General features: G+C 36.2%; 1 protein-coding gene and 1 long non-coding RNA gene across 4 annotated transcripts; both read left to right on the plus strand.

Annotated features, from left to right (window-relative positions):
- The first annotated feature begins 2,615 nt into the window (after positions 1-2,615).
- Positions 2,616-9,136, plus strand: LOC143469650 (uncharacterized). Of its 2 annotated transcripts, XR_013119175.1 has the most exons (3): positions 2,616-6,434; positions 7,469-7,602; positions 7,667-9,136. It is a non-coding gene; the product is annotated as an uncharacterized LOC143469650 (long non-coding RNA). The 2 variants fall into 2 exon arrangements; XR_013119174.1 differs by having other exon boundaries at positions 7,469-9,136.
- Positions 9,137-9,376: 240 nt separating this feature from the next.
- On the plus strand, positions 9,377-21,674 carry LOC143469651 (importin-11-like). Of its 2 annotated transcripts, none has more exons than XM_076967407.1 (13): positions 9,377-9,982; positions 11,180-12,413; positions 12,524-12,857; positions 13,492-14,234; positions 14,304-14,430; positions 14,508-14,601; positions 15,518-15,698; positions 18,198-18,370; positions 18,546-18,753; positions 18,896-19,116; positions 19,352-19,545; positions 20,420-20,773; positions 20,995-21,674. In XM_076967407.1, exons 3-13 carry the CDS (start codon positions 12,549-12,551, stop codon positions 21,271-21,273), a joined length of 2,883 nt encoding a protein of 960 aa, XP_076823522.1. In that variant the 5' UTR covers positions 9,377-9,982; positions 11,180-12,413; positions 12,524-12,548; the 3' UTR covers positions 21,274-21,674. The 2 variants fall into 2 exon arrangements, with proteins under 2 accessions (XP_076823522.1, XP_076823521.1); XM_076967406.1 differs by lacking the exon at positions 9,377-9,982 and adding an exon at positions 10,539-10,691.
- Positions 21,675-21,844: the final 170 nt, after the last annotated feature.

The raw sequence follows: 21,844 nt of genomic DNA on the forward strand, positions 1-21,844 counted from the left end.
CCTTCACTGAAAGTATTACTTTGTTTCTCCGAAATTGAGATTTTCACAGATTTACTGCCTTCATTTTTTACACTACCAACATCAACAACAGCATGACTACGCAAATGTAACTTAAGTGAAGCGTTATTCACAAATATTCTTGAACATAACTGACATGAAGCAGTAAGCTTCTTGTCCTCGTCATCCTCAACACAGGGTTCACATGATGATGTTGTTCTCGTTGGAAAACTGTCTTCAACAATATCACCACTTTCATCAGTATTATCTGTGGAATAATCATCATCTGCAGGTTCATTCCTTCCAACTGGCTCATAAAAACTTGATGAAATTTTGTGCTTGGAAAGTGAGTTATCTGTCATTTGTGCCACTTCACCTTCAGGAGAAATTGATCTTATATTTTCCCCTTTACATGCAACAACGCTCGAAGACAAATCCTTTTCTGGAGAAGCAGCTTGTAAAGACTGATTGTTTATAAACAAAACACCTGATTTGATGTGAGGAATCATAAAGATCTTTTTGTGAACCTTTTGTGGATGATTGGTTTCTTTCTGCATCATATCACTAACAGCTGTAATTTAAGAGTTTTGTTTGTGCTTTGGACCGACTTCAGACCGCAGATCTCGTCATATGCGGATGTCAACGGATGTGTGGCATTTGAAGTAAAATCCAAAGAGGTATTTAATGTTCCTCTTCTGGTCTGAACTGACATGAACTGCTTGAGCAGATCGATTAAAATCCTGAGTTCCTGTCTGATTTCCTTTCGAAATCCTTGTAATTCCTCGAAGATCAGCTTTGCGAGTGGCTCCTCCTGAACAAGTTTACATCCTATATCATCAGACATTTTAAACATTTAGAGTTAGCTTGAACTTTTTCACTTGTAATAGGATAAGGTTAACAGTGAAGCCTTACAAAACTTGTGTCAATAAAAACTTCTTTTTAATCAACCTGCAATAACAAACAGCTAAAACAATATGCTCAATATATTTGGCGCAGCCAAGATCTTGCTGAAAACGGCCATAGTCTGCAGCTCGGCTGCACAGTAGGCTATACGTCTATAACAGTGTTTCCATAACTTTTTGAAACATGAACTTAAATTGTGCTCAAACACACATTCAACAAAAAAGTAAAAACGAATTTATTAACCAGCTTTGATAAGTGGGAAGGAAACAAACATGTGCATGCTTGCAAAATCAGCACTAAAATTAGCCTGAAATTTGTTTCTTTTTACAATTACTCGACATATGATGGGTCTATTTATACAACTAAAACATTTCTTACAAGGTCAAGACATACCTCTTTCGAAAAGTGTAGAGTCAGGCTTATCTATATTAATCTTTCAAAGCCAGAATCCCGGTTAAGAGTACTACTATTCAAAAACGATTTACTCAGTGAAGCAACGTTGCCTACAAGAATACCACATTATCTGTCACAAAGCTCGTACAGTCAACATCTTTCTGTTTCGTGTTTATTTTTAAGCGAAAATGACTAAAAGTTGCTTATTATCCTGCTCTTGAAATTGTCACGATTTACTCTCGACGTCACCTCATCGCACCCACAGACTACAGAAGCACTGGCCCCGACTTTGTAAATCACTGGCCTACATACTGTAACGAAAAGTGAGGTATATGACACCTGGGGCATCAGCGAAGGAAAGGAGGTATGATGGAGCATCATGATGGAAAGGAGGTATATGGCAGCAGAGCTACTTTAAATTTAATTCAACAATGGTATACATAGGCGACGAAGTTTACAAAATGTAGGGTGGAAATGATAATGGGTTTGGGAATTCCCCGTGTCAAGGATTGTTGCAAAACACAAAACAACATAAAATATACTTCTAATCAACGTTATTTGCGGCAACAGCCATGCTACAAGTTTTTGCTCTTTATAAAAATTCTACACTTGTTGGTTATGCTAACCTAACACTTATAGCTCAATTGTATTTATCGTCCGTGATTTTCTGCACCTCTTCTAGTTTTGCTCTCCCTATTCTCTTTAAACTCTTCGCATGTGTCGTCCCAAGGTTATTTTTGGTCATTATGTTTGTCTGTACAGACGTAACACCAGAGATGGGAAAACACTTCCAACAAAAGCATATCAGTCGAATCCGGTTAATTGCATAGTGACATAGTCAATTTGCCAAGCCTTTTTATGAGATTAAACGAATTATGTGTTTATGCGAAAGTGCAGATTCCACTTATTTTCTTACTTGACGTGCGACGCTGGTCACGTGTAAAGACGTCAACACGCAAATCACTAACGTTTATTATGTATAGCGATCATTCATTTATTCAAGCACGCAAAAGATGAAAACATGCTTTCTTGCATTTGTGTTTTTAAGCGAACAAATGTGGCCATGTCCGCCCCTTCAAACTAATCGTTGGCGAATTGTATGAAGTACATGCGGAACTTCTTTATTTTTTGGTGTTGTCACAACGATTGCGTCACCAGTGCTTTCTTTATTGTTGTCGTCTTTTTCAACTTGTTTGTTTCGTAAAACGTCTTCACATATTACGGCATAATCTTAACGCAACGCTTAAATGAAACTAAAACAGTGCGAATGTTAATGTCTGCGTATTGATAGCCACGTGTTATTTGTGTTAATGCTTAAATTGAGTACTGTTGGTTTCATTGTTTCGTAACAGACCGCAGTACAAGTCACAAAACTTACGCATTGCGTGTGCGCTCCCAGTGCGCGCTGTTTTCAATTTTATCTTTCAAAACATTTTTGAATAATCGAATAAATTATCTTCATTTTTATTCAATTAACCGGATTATGCAATAAACCGTTATGCGATAAACCGAAGTATTGTCTTTACAAATGACAGACTACGCCTACAGTTTGGGACTTGCGCCCTTTATGCGATAAAACGAATTATGTGATTATCCAGAATGCAATTAACCGGATTTGACTGTATAACGTTTTGAACATAAAATCGCTATTAGTTGTTAGAAAAATCCAGGGTGGACAAATCCACCCTGTCCACCCAGGTTCGGCGCCCGTGATGGTATATACTGATTATAATGAGACTTCTTTTAACAAATACATTTAGACAAAACATTGGCACGGCAACAGCATCACAGGAAAAAATAGTGACTGATAATAGTCCACAATTTTCATCATTGACTAATAAAATGCCACTTTCGTCCAAAAAAACACTCCCCACGCCTTATTTTGGTCCAAGTACCATAAACCTGCCTACATACAGTTCGCAACACCTTTGTATGGCTAACTACGCACCACCGATGCATTGGAAACAATTATGGGGAATGATGATGGTGGTTTACTTTAAGGTTGGCCTAATCTAAAGCCAAGTCTTGCTGTTTGACTCCGAGCTAATTGTCTTTGACTCCGTTGCGTTTGCTGTCTCTATAATGTTTCTTCAAAGCAACACCAACTTCATAAAGTCTAATTGTTATATTGTCCGAATAGGTTGTATCGAATTAGAAACATTTACACTATCTTTCCACATTTAAACAAAGCTATAACTCGAATTCAGTAATGATTCCAATTCCGAATAATTCAACAATCACTTCAATTCAGCATAACCGAAGAAATAGTTAAGATACGAGAGAGTTTCGAAGAGAGCGATTTAAACGAAACATTAGCTTTTATATTCGCCGTATTGACCAATGGGCTCGTGCCATATATTCTTTTCTCATTCCTACGTACAAGCTATGTCACATCTAATATTATTCTATTATCACCAAAACTCTTGACCAAAGTATCATTGAAACGTTACACGGTAAAAATACAATGCTACTTGAAACATTTCAAACTCCGGCCGCTACACTCCTTTGTTTGAATAACTGCTTAACGACGAGTAATACATCTTTTTAAACATTCAATTTCATCCAGCTGGAGAAACAAACACAAACCGCTTTTAAAGTGCCAATAACATAGTTGTTATAATTTGTTATCACGATCGCCGCACAATTATGGCTAAATAAAACCCAGTGTACGATGTGATTGGCGTTTACTTCGTTACAAGTGCAAAACAAGTGGCTTAATCTCATTCGCGTCACGTAATATATTGAGCCACTTGACACAGCTACGAATACTTTATTCCCTTTTCACAAAAAAATACGACATCTATGCTAACAATCACAACAAATATGTTCAAGACCTGTAGGTTTGCTTGTTTGTGTTTTGGTGTTGAGGTAAAGCAAGTTTGATGCCATTTTCAGTTTGGGGTAGGGTCAATTACATAAACATAACACTGGGCGACATTTTTCAACTTTTTTTTTATTTTTTTCAAACAATTAATTGAGTTTACCTAATTTGACTATGCTGATTCCGAATTTGCAGTCAGAATTCACCCATCACGTCACACGTTTTTGAAAAAATTGAATGAAAATTTTACTCAAAAACGGTTCTATTATGGCGAAGGTAAAGCTTGTAGGTTGTTGCGTTGCCGTCACGTTGCTGCGTTGTTGACTCCTTGTCACAGAAGGTTGCTATCGCTGTTCCTTCTCCTTCGCTCATATATTAAAGTAAATTAACACGAGGTTCTGAGTTTGACCTTTACTAAAACTCACACGTCCTGTGCGTAAGCGGTGTAAAACGGAAAGAGGGCAGTAAAACGAACTAACGGTGCTTAAATAAACATGTGCTGGGAGCACCGCGAGGGCGCCAGCCAGCGACTCTTATAGGTGTTTGGCATGAATTTTCTTCTTTTAACTTTTCTTGCAGCCTCACTATTCTCGCAGTCGCATTTCAGGTACCAACAGTAGTCCGCCATCATCGTTACACCCCATCGCCCTTGATACCGCGTATCCATAGCTTTGATGTCCTGGTGAAAACGTTCACCATGCTCCTCACTCATGTCACCCATGCCACCAAGTTTTTAGGAAAATTGTCCAAATGTGCGCGTAGAAAATGAACCTTTAAGCTCATTAGACAACCAAGTGCTTGATAAGAAACCAACATGTTTTCTACAATATTTTGGTAATCCGGATCTTTAGTATTTCCAAGAAATTTAGATACAACTTCGGTGAAAGAGAGCCATGCTTTTTTCCCACATCCGTCATGGTAATAAGAAATTGGGGGTCTTTGGTAAGTGTTCTGATTTGAGGTCCAACAAATACACCCTCTTTAACTTTCTCGGCACTCAAGTGAGGCCCCTTTTCCCGAATGTATGTAAAACATACACCTCCTTTGTTGAGAGCTTTTACAAACTGTTTCATAAAACCCAGTTTAATATGTAATGGTGGAATATAACATTAGATCTGTCGATAAGAGCAGGCTGTAAAACATTTTTATAGCCTGGTGTAAGATACTCCCTTAACGGCCACTCACGTTTGATCCAATGATTTCTCCTGTCTCGGCTGTCCCATTCACACATAAAACAAGGGTACTTTGTAAATCCAAATTGTTGACCCAGTAGCATATTTAGGACTTTAAAATCAACGCAACCTTTCCATGTATGAGTGCTATATTGCAACTTCGAAAGAAAAAGTTTCATATTTTCGTAAGACTCCTTCATGCTAGTTGAATGAGCTACAGGGATAGAAGCAAATTGATCTGTATTGTGCCACAATACAGCTTTTAGGCTTGACTTTGATACGCACAAGCTGGCATATGGTACTGTACATGTGCTTGTATGTAAATTGGTTTACTCACAATTAAATTATTATGACGTCATAATAATGTATAATGGCTATGACAATAGTAAGTATGACCCAACAACGAGGAATACTTCATTGAACAGGCTGTTATTAGTAGTGAAGTGCAAATTTTAAATCACAAATTATAAAAATTCTTGACGTGATAGAAAAAAAGCGACTTCATATTCGTAATCAGCGTGAGCAAATTATCTTAGAAGTCACCATTTTTGCCAGAAAATAAAAATCATGTCGGCCAGTGAATCTCTGGGTTGAGGTTGTTTGCACCCAGACTTACTTTCCTTGGACAATTTTTATTTTTTAGATTGTGCCAGGAAATTGGAATTTTTATCTCTTCCTGCAACTTTCAATTTGACAAGCGTAACGAAAACTAGAGTCGCAAACATGTTTCCGCAAATGGTTGTGGTAAAGTCGAATGGAATTGCATGCATAATTTGCATTCTGATAGCTGGTACAGTTTCTACAAATAAAGAGCTTCATGATTTAGCACACAAAACCAAGTTTTTGGAGAACTATGCATAAAGTATTGCGGCTAACGATTACATGCTGGCAAACTAACTGGCCAAGAAAAGGGAAGTTGAGAGAAGTGGGTAGACCTGGAGAATATTTAGCCGGAAAGAAAAAAGTCTCAAAATAATTTGGGAAGTATCCAACAATCCAACCAATAAAAGACAACTTTGCGGATGATGTCTTACACAAGTCTAGTAATACTTTCTTTTCAAACACCACACTGTACGAGATGGACCCTTGGTTACGAAACTTCGCTTTCAAGAATGGTTTGCATGAAACTTTCATTAAAGGGATTGAAGGTTTGTTATCAATTCTGTTGTTTTTCCAGGCATTACATATGTGGCGTTTTGTTTTGCGGCAACCGATTATTCCATTTTTATTGTAAAACTTCATAACTTGTGGCAAGCAAAGTTATTAAACTTCTATTGCTGTTCAAAACAGCTTAGTTTCAAAAGCTTTCTGCTCCGTTTGTAAGACTTCCTTGTAACTAATTTCGCCTGACGGTGGTGCGTTACGCGCGTTACGTTTTTACTTCGCACTTGATCCCAGAGTGATTCCATGCGTAATCAATGATTCGTAGAAAAAGCAAAAACAGAGGACGATGACGAAATTACACATAACGCAGTAATGCTTGAATTGTGTGCGATTGGTAATACAAAAAAAGCTTTGTAATGTAGCCAAGACTGTTTTATTTTGCAACCATGAACCGTTGCGAACTATTTTCAAGCTTTGTGAGTTGTGACATTGTTATGAAGGAGACCGGAGGGGCATATTTTTATGTAAACTATACTTAACTATACTCCATTAATTCGCACATATGTCTAGCTGTTGTCCGGCCAAAAATGAATCGATTTACATTCTACTGTACCAACACGAGGAACGAGCTTCGTGATATTAAATGATTAAACTTTGGGCTATAAATTGTCTATTGCATTGGTGACTGGTTACTTTATTATGTAAAAATCGGTTTACGCAGTGTTGGTGGTGTACACACTAAATTTTATTACAATAGATATAGCCTAATATGCATTGTATTTGAGTATTAGAGATTTAATGCTAACGTAAACTTAGTGAATTTTGCAACTTGTTCCAAAATTATAGCCCTTAGTTTTACGGTCAAAAATGTAAACCTGTCTTTATTTTTAAAAAGCAAAGTTTGTGATTACTGCACTGCTTTTGCGTTATTATATTTCATTACGTTGGTAACTGCCATGGCTACTGTAATACATACTATAATAAAAATACATAGTTTAAATCATATTTAAAAAAAAATATAGAGGATTTATAAGCGTTATCATTTTAACGAATAATTTACAATATGTGCACTTTGCAGTTGCCAAAGTCACAGTACACGATCTGCCTTCATCTCTTCAAGAAGTTGGAATTAATATCAGTCCATTCAGTCTCAAAGACAGAAGACTTCTTGAAAGATTTTTTGGAACAGCGATGGAGCAGTTTTTGGTGGAGGTGAACAGTGGTTTGTTGTGAGTTAGGATCTAACAAACAAGATTTTGTATTTTCATTGTGGCAGTGAAGCCCTGTTCATTTGCCCATATCCGAAAGCGATTCAACAACCAAATGGCAGCCTTAAATAAATTCACAATGAGGCCACTTCTGAAAAAGAAAAATCACACAAACGAGGAGGAAGAAATGTCATTAATAGCGATCAAGAGGGGGATGGAAGTTATCAAATTTCCTGGTAACGAACGCACTGCAAAGACTTTAGAAAAGTACCCATCATACAAGTTGAAAGAAAAGATAAGTGTGATTTTAACTGATATTTCATTAAGCATAAAATTTAAACAACAGGCTCTGCTTTTTGTCGTTAGTAAACATAAGATACAAAATCGTTTCAACGTTATTGTTGTAACGTTTTCTCTATTTTTGCAGTGCATAATCGACATTGCTATATTCTTTGGATATTCCTCTAAAGAAAACATTGTGAACAAGTGCCGGTTGCGATTTTGCAATTTCATCGAGGGAAGGTCATTGTGCTGTGAAACAGGATGTGTATGCCTAATGGAATTTTCCAAAGTTATGAACCAACTAGAAGGAATTTCTTCTCCTAAAGGGCTATCTACTGTCATCAAGCTTATGGATGATGGAAGTGTAAAGCTCGTTAAAGATCGAAATCAGCCACATATTTTGTGTGCAGGTACTAAATCAGATCCGGGACCCGAATCAGTTGTTGTTGACCAATTGCAATTTGTTGATTTAGGAAAATCTGAATTTTTTGTGTCTATTATCTCTGCTTTGTGTGTATTTTATCCTGGATTTAGCATATCCTGCTGCAGGTAAAAAGTTGTGGGGCGATCGCAAAAATTGGTTACTTCTTCAGTTTTCAATTTTCCAACGTTGTGTGAATATGGGTCATGTAGCCTAATTAAATTTTATTTCTAATTATGAATTCTCAAAGTTTTATTTCTTTATTTCCATATGCAATATACGGTTTTATTACATTAACCAAAATAATAATTTTAAATAATAATAATTTCGCTTGAATGTTTACATTACAGTATTTCGAAACGAGGAGTGTTTGTTTGTCTTCTTTAAGTTTATTGTAAAAACTTTATCATTACAGTATTGCATTTGTATATAATTTTTATTTGTCTATATGCCATTTCCGTTAGTTTCGTTCTCGTAGCTTGTGGTAGACGGCATCAAGCCGATTGTGAAATTTGAAAGTAATCGCTTTTTCTTTTCTTTCACTTTTTTGGAAGGATACATAATTAAAATTTTGTAAGACTGGTAGGCTAATTATGCATTTTGGTCACGTGATGTTCAAGTGCGACATTTCAATTGGCATGGATTAAGCCAAGAAAACCCCAGGCTGGTCTAGGTTCTATATGGGCTAGTATTGAGCCAGGTTTACATTAACTATGACGCTCGAGGCTGAATATGGGGATATTCATAACCAAACACGATTGGAAAGGATTTAGTCGTTTCAGACTAGCATTTAGCCGCAAGAAGGACTGTATTTATCCAGCTGGTAGTGGCTAAATACCGGGATATTCATACCACTTTTTTGGGAACGCATTCAGTCACTTTTTTTTCCTGTGCGCGCATAAAGACGTCCATGTTGCAGCGATTATCTTAGCAGAAACAATGCATTGAACAGTTGTGAATAATACACGCAGGATAGGCAGGCACGACATTTATGTCACGACTTAAAACGGACAACAGGAAGTCATCGTCACGCATTGCAAAGCTTCGCAAAGCCAATGTCCGAAAGCAGGAAGTCTATGCTATATTCGATCTGTATAGAATAATATGCCCTTATTATCACAATAACCTACTGGGAAAATTTGTTTTCAGTGCACCAATAACTGTAACGATAAAATTTGCACCATGCCATTGTAATATTTATAATATAGCTTAGAATTTAGAACATAAAGGCAATTATGCGCAGGGAGCCTATAGGTCAGTAGGTTTAGAGTTTAGACCACACGTTCAGCATGAACAGCGGTGTTTTCATTCTAATAAAGCGCGATAATAATAATATGGGTTCCTAAGTGTATCACAAAATACCCGACGCCGAAACATATCACTAAGACTGGTTGCTTCAAATTTGGCAGAACCACATTTTTACTTTGTTTTATAAATTTAAGTATTTCGAGTTTATTTATCGTCTTGTCGTGAAAACAAATTTTTAAAAAGTTTTAAAACACAAATTTTTCGTCAGAAGTATCAATGACGCAATGAAGTGCTCGAAGGCTGATCCTAGAAAGAAAAATCAATAAGCCCTAAGTCTAAGAAGCATGGGATGCTAGGACTACGTTTAAGCGATCATGCCCAAGGAGACAAAAGATCAAGGAAATATTATAGAGATTTTAATGGAGACAACTCGGTACAGCATAAAATTATTAATGTTCATCGTGTGACTGAGAAAATTCTTTGCACGACTTAAACTTGGCGAACTACAATTCGTAAGCTATCCTTTGTGCAAATTCTCATACACAAACTCACATACTTTTTATTTGGTCTTAAATTGTTCTGTATCTCACGAATTTGGAATTGCTCATAAGCTGATTATACGTCATATTTATAGTTCAAATTATAAGAACCAAGAAATATATTGACGACGACGTTCAAACTACTTGATTCATGGAATTAAATCACTTTAGGGTCTTCCCCTAACAAAAAACATTTTTGACACATATATCATAATATTAAACCACAAAGTTTGGTCGGTAGACAATAAGTTATCCAATTTTTGTTAAAAGTCTTTGGCTCTTATTCTATTGTATTCGGGATCTTAGTTAAACTTGTTTAATTTTATGTAACTTCCTGTCGAATCATTAGGTTTTATGGTAATTGGACACTTTTCCTATAATGTGCTGAATAATGTGCTTTTCACATAATCTGATTGCTTGTCACGTGGGATCGTATTATTTTCGTCATTGATTATAATTATTGGGAGCTGTTGAACGAAAAGCATAATTGGTGTTAGCTTTATTAGCCTATAGAATGAATGGATGATAAAACAAGAAACACCCTCACAAACAACTGAAGAACGGGATAAGGCGTTAGATTTTTGAGGGATTAAAATGTGCAAGGTGTAAGCTATACCTAGTGGTGCTATACAACGATATAAGTTTAACACGGTCAGTCGGTCACCAAACCCAGAAGGCCCTAAGCCGCTTTCCGCTCAAGTTAAAACTAAATAAAAAACAAAGAACCAACAAAAGCTCAGAAAACACATAGGACTATCAATTTTTATACCCAAAATAACATTTGGGGACATGTAGAAGATATGCTTGTAGATAGGCAGGGGCGCCGTAATAAGGGGAAGGGCAATGGTTGGGCATACGCAGGTCTAATACATAAGTGCACAACAACAGGATCCCTTTGTTTGCTAGACCCCAGCTACTCAAATTGTGACGTCATATGGTTGTGCATTTGTATACTAGGCCCGCATACGCCATAGTTAGCTTATTCACTATTCGTCACATATCATAATACTTTAGTTGAAGGGAATGTAGAGGCATGATTTCCTAATGGCAATATTATACTTTTTATTTAATTCTTACTTTTTATCTTTTAGTTCACTTGTGGGCCTCAATATTATGCCCTCTCTTGGCCACGGAAACGGGATTCAGGTCCCTGGGGTGGAGTTTCTTTTGTGCAGTTTTCTTTAACCATCCATTTGTTGTGCACTTGAGATATTCATTGTCCTTTTAATCAAACCATGTTCGTTTATTTATTTATTTTAGCTGTTGATATCCATGTTTTTAATTTTAGGGAACATGTGTTCTACATATTTCAATAGTTTAATTGTTTGTGTTATTTTGGTTTTCAATTTGTAAAACTTAGCAACTATTTTGTGGGTTTGGTGGTCATCTTAACCTACCATCTTATAGCACAATTGTATTATTGCTATCTTGCATATTTTAATCCCTTGGACTTCGCCACTTTTTCCTGCTTGTTAATTGTTCGTGAGCATGTGTTTTATTGTGCTGCAACTACAATGGGCAGCATCCTAAATTTTGCTTCGCACAGTTAAAGAGGAAAAATAAACAATACAATACATGGCCCCCTTGCATGTTATCCGAACATTTTTTGGAAGAAATTCGGAAAAAACTTTAGTAACCAGTCAGCAGTCAAAATAGAAAATATCTGTGGACTGTGATCAGATTGTACTTGCATGATTTTTCACCCCTTTAGTATCATACTGTTTATTGCATTTGCTGACTTGCACTATCTGGTTGTGTCTTGTGTGTTCAAACGTTTATTAGAAGAAATCAAGTTAACCAAAATTTCTGACCAGTAAGTAAAGTTAGTAGGGATGTCCTGAATTGAATACGGATCTGAATATTATGCACGATAATCGACAATTTTTTTTAATCGCATTAATCTTAATCTTCCAAGCAAATTTGGGCAAAATACTAATTTTGCAATCTGAAGTAAGAAATCAACAGCAAAGCAATGAAGTTCTTGTTTGTATGATCAATCGTAATGGTTATTAATCATAACGTAGCAATTAAATGGTTGCAATAAATTTTAGTTACTTGTATAAACAAGAAAACTTATTTCTTTTTTCATTCAGCAAAAAAATGACAAATTTCTGCATGATTATGTTGCTCATCATGTAGTTAAATGAAGGGACTTGAACAAAGTTACCAGATTCGATCCAGATTCTCACAAACATCAAAATCCATTATTCGTATTCTCACAATTATTAATCTTTTTGACATAGTCCTAAAAGTTTGTTGTTTCTGTTGAGGCATACCTTGGCCTTGCTTTCTTTTCAAAATTCATATAATTACAAAGTATTTCAGGTTGGTATGTTGCAACGTTGCTTCATGTTTTTTTTTTCATTGTTCTGCTTGATTGTACATATTATATCATAAGCATGAATACTTAAACATGAATCTGTTCTCCCCTTTAGGTAACAATCACCAAATTCACAAAAAATGGATAATTTAGAACAGTTGGTAACAACACTACGAAGTGCTGCAAGTCAACAGTCTGCTGATATAAAGCCAGCAGTTCAAGCGTTAACAGATAATGAAGATAAATTTGGATTTCATTTTGCCCTGCTCAAAGTGGCACTTTCATCAGGACTTAATCTAGAAACTCATGTGAGATGGCTTGCGGTTTTATATCTTAAAAATGGCATTGAAAGGCACTGGAGGATGCATGGACCATCACCGCTCACAGAAGAAGAGAAGAATTCTATACGAAATGAGATATTAAGCTCCTTTGATGAAGAGGTCAATCAGGTACAATTAAGCTTTGCCAATAAGTCGGTGAACTAATGTGTACTCATTTACAGTAAGATGCCAGTAATCTTGGAACCATTTTGTCCCCAGCACATTATCAGATAGAGTTTCAGTAATATCAAATATACTCACTGTTGCAAATCTATAGTAATGCGGTGGTCACTTGATATGGCTTAAGACTGAGATGGTGCAGTACAATGCATGCATATTTATGACCTAATTAGCTGTGCCAATAAAACAATTGATGAGTGGAAACTAAGTCAAGTTTTCAGCACACTTTATTGTGTCCACCCGTTCAAAGACCACATTTACATCCATATCAAGTTCAACAGCAGACACATATATTTGTTTGCTAGTATTGATTTTTCTTTTTTATTACCAATACGCAAGAACTACTTGACTTTGATAGACGTGATCCCCTTTTTCCAAACTTCTTTGTTGTATCCAAACAGTGACGGTTCCCAAACTATTGGGATAAAATACGTTAAATTGATAGGGTGAAAGTTTGAATCATGATGGAAGTTTAATGAACTTCAGAAAAAGAGTGATCCCACTGGATTCATATTTCACTGATAACCAATATCAATAGTATATATGATGTCACTTAACTAGACCTTGTTTGTTGATATTCCAGATTGCTCTGCAATTTGCGGTGATAGTTTCGAAGATTGCAAGATATGACTATCCAAAGAACTGGCCACATTTATTGCATATTCTTCTGACAGCAATAGAAAGCATGCAAGTGTTGTCAACAAAGCAAAGGGACAACACTGTGTTGCTCACTTTTCGATATGTCGTGAAAGAGTTGAGCACAAAAAGATTACCAAATGATCGCAAGCTATTCTCACAAATTAGCTGCAGCAGTTATCCATGCATATTTGCAACATTTGATAGATTCCATAAGACGGTTGTTCAAATGCTTTCGTCATCAACTGGTGACAGTAACACACTGCTTCATGCTATTGAAAAGCTGCTGCACATACTGAAATCGCTCAAGTGTATCTCTCCAGCTCTTGATTCTACAACGAACTGCAATTTTATCAATGAAGTCCTAACTATGTTAAAAACTTTTCTGGGATTAACAACTTCCCACAGTTTTAAAGATCAACTGGTATTGGACAAATGCCATAAAGTTTTGTTGGTTTATTCAAAAATTCTACTTGACACATTTGTAGTGGAGGATAACAAAGTAGCAAACTTTGTGCCAGATATAGTAAATATGTGCAAACAGTGCATTTTCCTGTTCGCTGAAAATCGAGCTTTGTTTCCTGAGAGGTTTGTTGTTAATTGCATGAACGTTATCAAATTACTTGTGGGTCCTAATGAAGGCCAAAAAGATTGTTCCGTTTCAATGGATGATATGCAAGATCTTTTAAAGTAAGTTTGACAAGTCTTACTGTCAACTATGAATAATTTGTCATATGCCATGAATTACTGTGTCTTTAGGGGTTTGGTGTTCTCCTTTCTACCATTGACTGCTGCTGATCTTGAAAATTGGGAAGAAGACGTGGAAGAATTTTGTTCCGAAGAGATCGGTGAAACGTGGAAGTACAACCTAAGACCAAGTGCGGAGGTTAGACAAAAAATTAAAGATATTATTTCAAAATTTTATGTTTTTCTGTAAAATTTATTTGATAATTGCTGTTTCAGGTTCTTTTTCTTACCCTGCTACATCGCAGCCCTGAACGCTTTGTGCCTGTTATTTTGGCAACTTTGGACACCGTAAATCAAAATTCACAAAAAGGTTTATATTTAAAATTTAGTATGTATTTTATATGTTTTCATTATGCATACTTACTGATGCTTATATTTTTCTTGTGTGAATAGTGCTGAAATTTTTGTGAATATTGGTGCAGCTTGTAAATCGAACAATGTATAATTCAACCAAAATATTTTTGAACATATCGTTAACGGTCGTTTCGTTTCAATTTAGAAGTATTCTCTATCCTTATGATGGCATAATCATAGTGCAACTAGAGCAGGGGTGTCCAACCTTTTTGGCCACGGGGCCACATGCGATTTACGAATGATTGCGTGGGCCACTTGACTGTTTACTGCTAATTTCTAATTAAAACCCTCACACCAAAATTCTAATCTGAAAAATAACTTGTGATGCAATAAAATTAAATTGTATAGTTGTGCACCCCAGACTATAGTATATTATCAATATTAATTATCTGTTATCTCTACTATTTATTGCTCTATACTACACAGTCTATTGTATAGAGCAATAGACAAAGAAAGCAAATAATTAATGCCAATTTCTCAAAATGTAAATCACCATAAATTATGTAGGCTGTTCAGTTGATAATATAAGTCATTTCGAAAAATACAGCGCGGGCCACTCAGAACCTTCCTGAGGGCCAAATGTGACCCGCAGGCCACGGGTTGGACACCCCTGAACTAGAGATTCAATGGCCTTATGGGCAATTATGATTTCATTCCTTATTTCCTTAACACCGAGTCTAAACAAAATCTAGCTGCATTGTGTTATACCACCAAAATTTGAAATGTTTGTAGATTGAAACAAAACATCTACCACAGATACATTTAAAAGTATTTTGGCTGAACTAATCATCCTTCAAAATTTTAAACTTTAATAATTAAATACTAAAACGGAAAAGTTCTTGTAAGATATTCTATATTTTTACATTTCTCAGACGTCTTGCAGGATCATCAGGGTGTAAATTCTGTTCTTTTAAATGATGCTGTTTTTGCTGCTGTTGGCTTGGCCGCCAATGAATTGTTTGATGAGCTTGACTTTGAAATGTGGTTTCTAACTTACCTGTCACCTTATGTGCAGAAATGTGTTACGACTCCATGTGGAAAAATACTTCACAGGTAAGTGTAGTGCTTATTCGCCTATTAATAAAATAAGTGTGAGCAGCTATCGATAACTCGAATCTCTTTTACACTTGAAGTACTCAAATATGTTGTCTCTGTTTACCTGAACTGCGAATCACTTCAATGAACATTGTGTTTTTAGTAGGGAAGTGAAAATATGAAAAAAGCTCACGCTTGTTAGAACCCAAACTTTTAACGTTAACTTTTGTGAGTAGCTGAGCCTGAGCGCATGACGTCATAATAAAACAAACAAACAAGTCAGCAAAATGCTTTTGCCGAGGCTACGTCTAGAGCAGGGCTTCCCAAACTTTATTTGCTCGCGACCCCTTTCAAACTTCTGAAGTTTTCCGCGACCCTTCACGTTTAAATTGATAAGCAGTGCGAAATATACATTAGTCATTAGTGACATTTATTGAGATGCAAAGACTGAATTCAAGCCACCAGTACTCAAAGCCTACTTACTACTTTACACATATGTAGGCTACTGCAAACAAAAAAGCACACACATTTATTCAGTGTGATTGGTCCGACTGCTTTCTGCTACAAAGCAAGTCCAGCCGTGGCTCAATATCTGTTAATGCTGGTCTCAAGGCGGTTTCTATGTTTATTAGGCTGGAAGTATATTTTGTTTTGATTGTATTTTGTACTTCGTGTAAAATTGGTATACGCTCTGCGACCCCTGAAGTTCGTTACGCGACCCCGCAAGGGGTCGCGACCCCCAGTTTGGGAAGCCCTGGTCTAGGTATATGTATATTTAAATGGATGTATGAAATGAAAACATTTGACTAATACAAGCTGTGACGTTGATCTTTCATGGACATTAAGCAGTATATCATATATACTCGCACACATAAGTTGTAGGTTCTTAAATATGCGAACCAAAAGATTAAGTGTGATACATGTAACATCCTATGCATCGGATGATTTTCTACCCCGACTGTACAGGCAACTGCTGGTAGCAAATAATGGAACTAGAGCAGTGGTTCTCAAAGTTTTTTTCCGATTCCTCCCTTACCAACCCAAACACCGTCAATTCCTCCCCCCCAAAAAATCACAAAAAATAATTTCCAAAATTTTTACACTACCTGAATATTGTCCCTGGGTGATGTCTTTTGAAGATTTATCTCAGGAATAAAACTCAAAATTGCAAAAGAACGCTCTTACAAAATAACCAAACAAATTTACAAACAAATCGTTGCTCATTGTTAGTGAGAACCGTGAGCCTCATGTTGAGAAGTTAATAAACAAAATCGAGGAGAAAAGCGTGTGAGTTTTGCTCGAAGGTCTCCGCAAATATCGTGTGTTCCTCTTTTTTTCATCACTAGCTTACTAGCTAGTTCTCTAAGTACCTTACTAACAATAAAGAGAAAACAATAGCCATTATGAACCAAACAGACACGTTTATAACGTCTGTCACTGCAGTTAAGGAGCTTGTCCTCGCGCACTATTGTAGACATCTAAACAACCTCTTCGAGAGGATTTTTCTGTTACAAATAAAATTAAAAAATTAAAGTTTTTTTCATATACAGTTTTTTCCTCCCCAATTCCTCCCTAGAGAAAATTTCCTCCATGGAATTAAAAATTCCCCCTTTAGTGAGCCAAGTGGCCCGGTTTGAGAAGCACTGAACTAGAGGAAATTTGCAGTTTTTAAAATATCTGATTATACTTGATCTAGTTTGACAAGTATCACACCTTTTTATCAAGTAGGCTACACAATGCGCATGCGTTTTATATACAAACCGATTTTCTCCATTTGTAAATTATCTGTTATTTGCTTATAAATGACTTTTTCACATTTTTTTGATTAGTTACTTTCCACTTGTCATTTATACTGCAAAAGAAAAACTATCCATCACCGGCACCAAGTGTCAAACAGGGTCAGTACGCTTCACAATAACTGTGAAACTGTTCTAACCTAGCCTTGCAGTGATCGACAGCAAGTTTTTACAAAGAATTGTATAAATCTTGAGATTGTTTTAAAAAAAACTGGCTACAAAATGCTTTTTGTGTATTTGTCCAAAAAATAAACAGCTGGGTAAACCTGGGAATGAAGCTCAGGTTTGTGGAAACACCTTAACTGGTTGAGGCTTGTGCTTATTGTTCAGGCTCAGGCCGGTGTTTAGCACATATACCTAGTTGTTACTATCACCAATTCCAAGTTATTTGCAGATATTAGCCTATGGAGCTTTATGGTAAAAGGATATATTAGAAATATATAGGATCATTTAAGAAGATCTCTGCCTTTTAAAAAAATCAAAATTTTGTAATGGCCGAAAACTTTGATGTTTACCAGAAGTAAGATTTTTTGGAAACATGTGTGTACATGAAAAACAAAACACAAAAGTGTATATTATTAATATTATGCAAACATTTAAATTTTCTCAAACATACTAATTTTTGTCCCAGTTTACATCAATTTTCCAATCCATCCCATTCTGTGATAATTTATTACATATCTCCTGTAGAATTATTTTGATTTCTTTTGAATATTTTCAGACGTGTTTTATGGTTAATTGAGCAATGGATGGGAGTTAAACCCCCGAATGAAGCAAGAACTGCAATGTATGACTTCATCATTTCTTCTATGGACTCCAATCTTAACATGGCTGTTCGTCTTGCAGCATCCAGTGCTCTTCGCCAAATATTGGATGATTTTGAATTTGACCTTGGTATAAAAATAATTATTGCTTCCAGTTTTTAAGTAACATGAAGAAGTAATTTGCCAAGTATTGGACTCCTTTTGTAAGATTTTTCATTTAATAGCGGTAACTTTAAGGAATATAAGAAATGATATTTCATCGTCATGAATAGTATCAAAATCCTCATTAAGTGATGCTTTTCCAGATACATTCGCCCCATTTCAAGAGAAATGCACTGACTCTCTGTATAAACTTCTTCAAGACTCTCAGACAGGAGATTCCAAGATGAGAGTGCTCCATGTCTTAAGTTTTGTTATAGAGAGGCTGGGGTCAAGGGTGGTGTCTTGTGCCCACAAACTTGCAGAGATACTTCCAGCAATTTGGCAAGTTTCAGAAGCACATAATATGCTGAGGTTTGTTATGAACAGGGTGCATTTTGAAAGGAAGTTGTAGTTACAGGAAAGTTGAAGACATTATACAGTAAACAATAACCGTTATTAGTTACTTGAATATCATTATATTATTTTTGTTAGTTTTAATGGCAATCATGTTTAGATGTGCAGTGCTAACCACACTTACCAATGTTGTTGTTGGTCTTAAAGAGCAATCAGTCTCTTTCCATCCATTTCTGATAAATGTTATCCATACAAGCACAGACACGACATCCCCAGCACATATATACTTGCTTGCTGATGGATTGGATTTGTGGATCACTGTCTTACAGAACACCACTGACCTGACAGACAGCTTGATGCAGCTTTTCAACAATATATATGGTTAGATTATAGATATGTTACATCTATGATCTATTGCTTCTTTACATTGGTTTGGTTCAAAATATCACTTTTTGTTGTGACTATCAATTTTCATATTCTTAATTGTGGGATTGACTATGGTAGACGCTAAATTCCACTTAAGTTAGTTATTGTACAAGTTACTTTTAATCTATTCCAAAAGTATGCAAATACTTCTGTTTAATTCATTCTAAAAGAAAATTTTCAACATTTTAAGGTCTGTTTGAGTTCAGTTCGGAATCAGTCCGAGCATGTATTGAAATAGTGGAGTCATATGTTGTCCTCGGCGGCTGCAGTTTCATCAGTGGAATTCATGGACAAAAGTTGTCAGCCGCCATTCTGTCTCTAGTTACAGATGTCCGGGATGAATGCTTATTGCTAGTCACGCGTCTGCTCGAGCTCACATTGCAGGTTTGCATTCTTGTTTTTGCTGATATTTTCAGACCAATTTACTTGAAACATCATAGATAGTGCAGGTTACTGGCATTAAGGAATTGTTGTGTTCACTGACTAGCAGGATGTGAAAAGATGAGCTCATGTTTTCCAAGTACTGTACTGTACTTATCAACGGTATTTGGTTTGCGTGGAGATGGTAGTTTTACATGTCAGTGAAGCCAATATTTCTCTGTGGAATGTATGTGGTTACTAGTCACAATGTTACTAATCAGGCTAATCACTGATTAGCCTAATAACAATATATCGCTTCTTATTTGGTGTTGGTGAGCCGGGCTATGCTCAGTACTGCAATCTTTTGCATAATTAATTAATGGACTCTGTGTTGCGGTCATCTGTTAACCGCATTCGTAATTCTTGATTATATGTGTTTATAATCTATAATGGGTTAAGTGGCCGTGCTAGTTGTCATCAGCAATTATTACCTTAATTATTCTTGAGCACGTTTTAAGCCTGTTCGGCTTTGTCACTTCTTCCCGTTCAACAGCACATGCTAATAAAAACTGGCTTGATTTTTTCATCCCCTCCGCGCTTTTGACGAAAAATCAAATGATCAGTTGATGTCTGGATTTAAACAATTTCGGGTTAAACACGTTTGACTTAAATTATTTATCACAATTCTGTTATGTGTTAGTTAGTACGCCTGAAATTTTGAACAGATCCTTGAAGGGGTTGTGAGATGATTCAAGTGAATCGTATAATTTTTGTGAAATAGACTTTTTTCTGCTTTGTAGCGTTTTACCTGCACAGTGCTGCTTTAATACTTGTCGTTTCAAATATTATTTACCTTAAGTTTCTTGTCGGTTGCCCTGACAGATATCATTTTTTTCAGGTTGCCCCGGCTGTTGTGCCTGAAATATTTCAACAATATGTACGTGACAACATTCAGCACGTTCTTACGGACGAAACAACAACGATATTGTCGACCGCCAGAATGGTCTTGATTGCAAGACTTGCGCTGTTGAATCCATCGGCGTTCTGGAACCTTCTACAGAGACAAACCGGTCAGCAGATTGGGAATGCGTTGATGGCGTTAACCAAGATTTTTAACGACAGAATCGACTGTGTGATTGAGACCGAACCGAGAAAAGCTGTAGCAATGGCTTCTCTCAGCATACTCGACCAGTACGCCCAAAGTGAACCAGTTCGACATTCACTGCCGCAGATCATGTGCCTTTGTGTACAAGTAAGTGCTGGTTTCGTTTTTACTGGCATTACAAGGTTAAATAAACTAAAATATAGAATCGATGAAAATGCCTCGACTTTTACACCTTTTTTGCTATTCTTTTGGTTGTGTTGGTTATGCAATTTATTTTAAGACCTTGGTACTTTTATACTATTTTTGTTTATCATTGATCCCTTTTATGTACATATTGAAAAATATAATATTATTATTCTGTATGATAGGTACTCCATGACGTTTGTGATGAAAGTGGTTCCGATACGGTGTTAGTAACTTCAAATCCCGAAGCGCCAGTTGTTTTCAACGAATGGGATAACTTTCATTTCATGAGGGTGCGTACCCTGCTAAACGCAGGTCCTACTCATACAGTTTCACTACAGACCTTTGTGAAGCAAAAATTGGAAATTTTATCTGATATTCACGGCGGGGCGGACAATCTTCAAACTATGCTCACTGCGGTTGTAGATGCACAAGTTTTGCAAGAACTACAAAACTTTTTATAGAATTATTAGTTTTATGTACAAGCGAAGGTTTGCGCGGATTATGTTAAACAAGCTTTTAATGTTGTACAAGACATTTGCCTGAGAGGCAAGATTATTGTTTTATTTCGATTTGGATTATTTGGAACAAGTTTGATACCATGCGTATTGAGTAATCACCTGGAAAAAAGTCTTGAATGCAAAGTGCTTTCGTAACGTTTGTTTGATAGCTGGTGATAAGCTACATTTTCGTTTTTATACCGCTGCTACATTTTTATGACACTGTTTCATTTTCTCGTTTTTGGAAATGTTTCATTGCAGGTAGTGAAGCAATCATTACAGTTGAGCTCATTAGTAGTTTCGCGGCTTGTGCTATCCCTTTTGTTTAAAATGAGAGATTTCAATAAATTTTACGCTTGTTTCAAGCTGTGCACTTCTTCAATGACATATAATAATCAGTTTTGAGTTTCATATGACGTTGGAATTACAGTTGATGACTAGGCGTATCAATTTATATAGACAATTGCTGGGAAATAGAGCACTGTTTTTAACCATCGGATGCCAATTCACTTTGTAGGGAGAGTAGTGTAAAAAT

This window comes from Clavelina lepadiformis, chromosome 8, assembly GCF_947623445.1.
Source record: "Clavelina lepadiformis chromosome 8, kaClaLepa1.1, whole genome shotgun sequence".
NCBI classification, from domain to species: Eukaryota; Metazoa; Chordata; class Ascidiacea; order Aplousobranchia; family Clavelinidae; genus Clavelina; species Clavelina lepadiformis.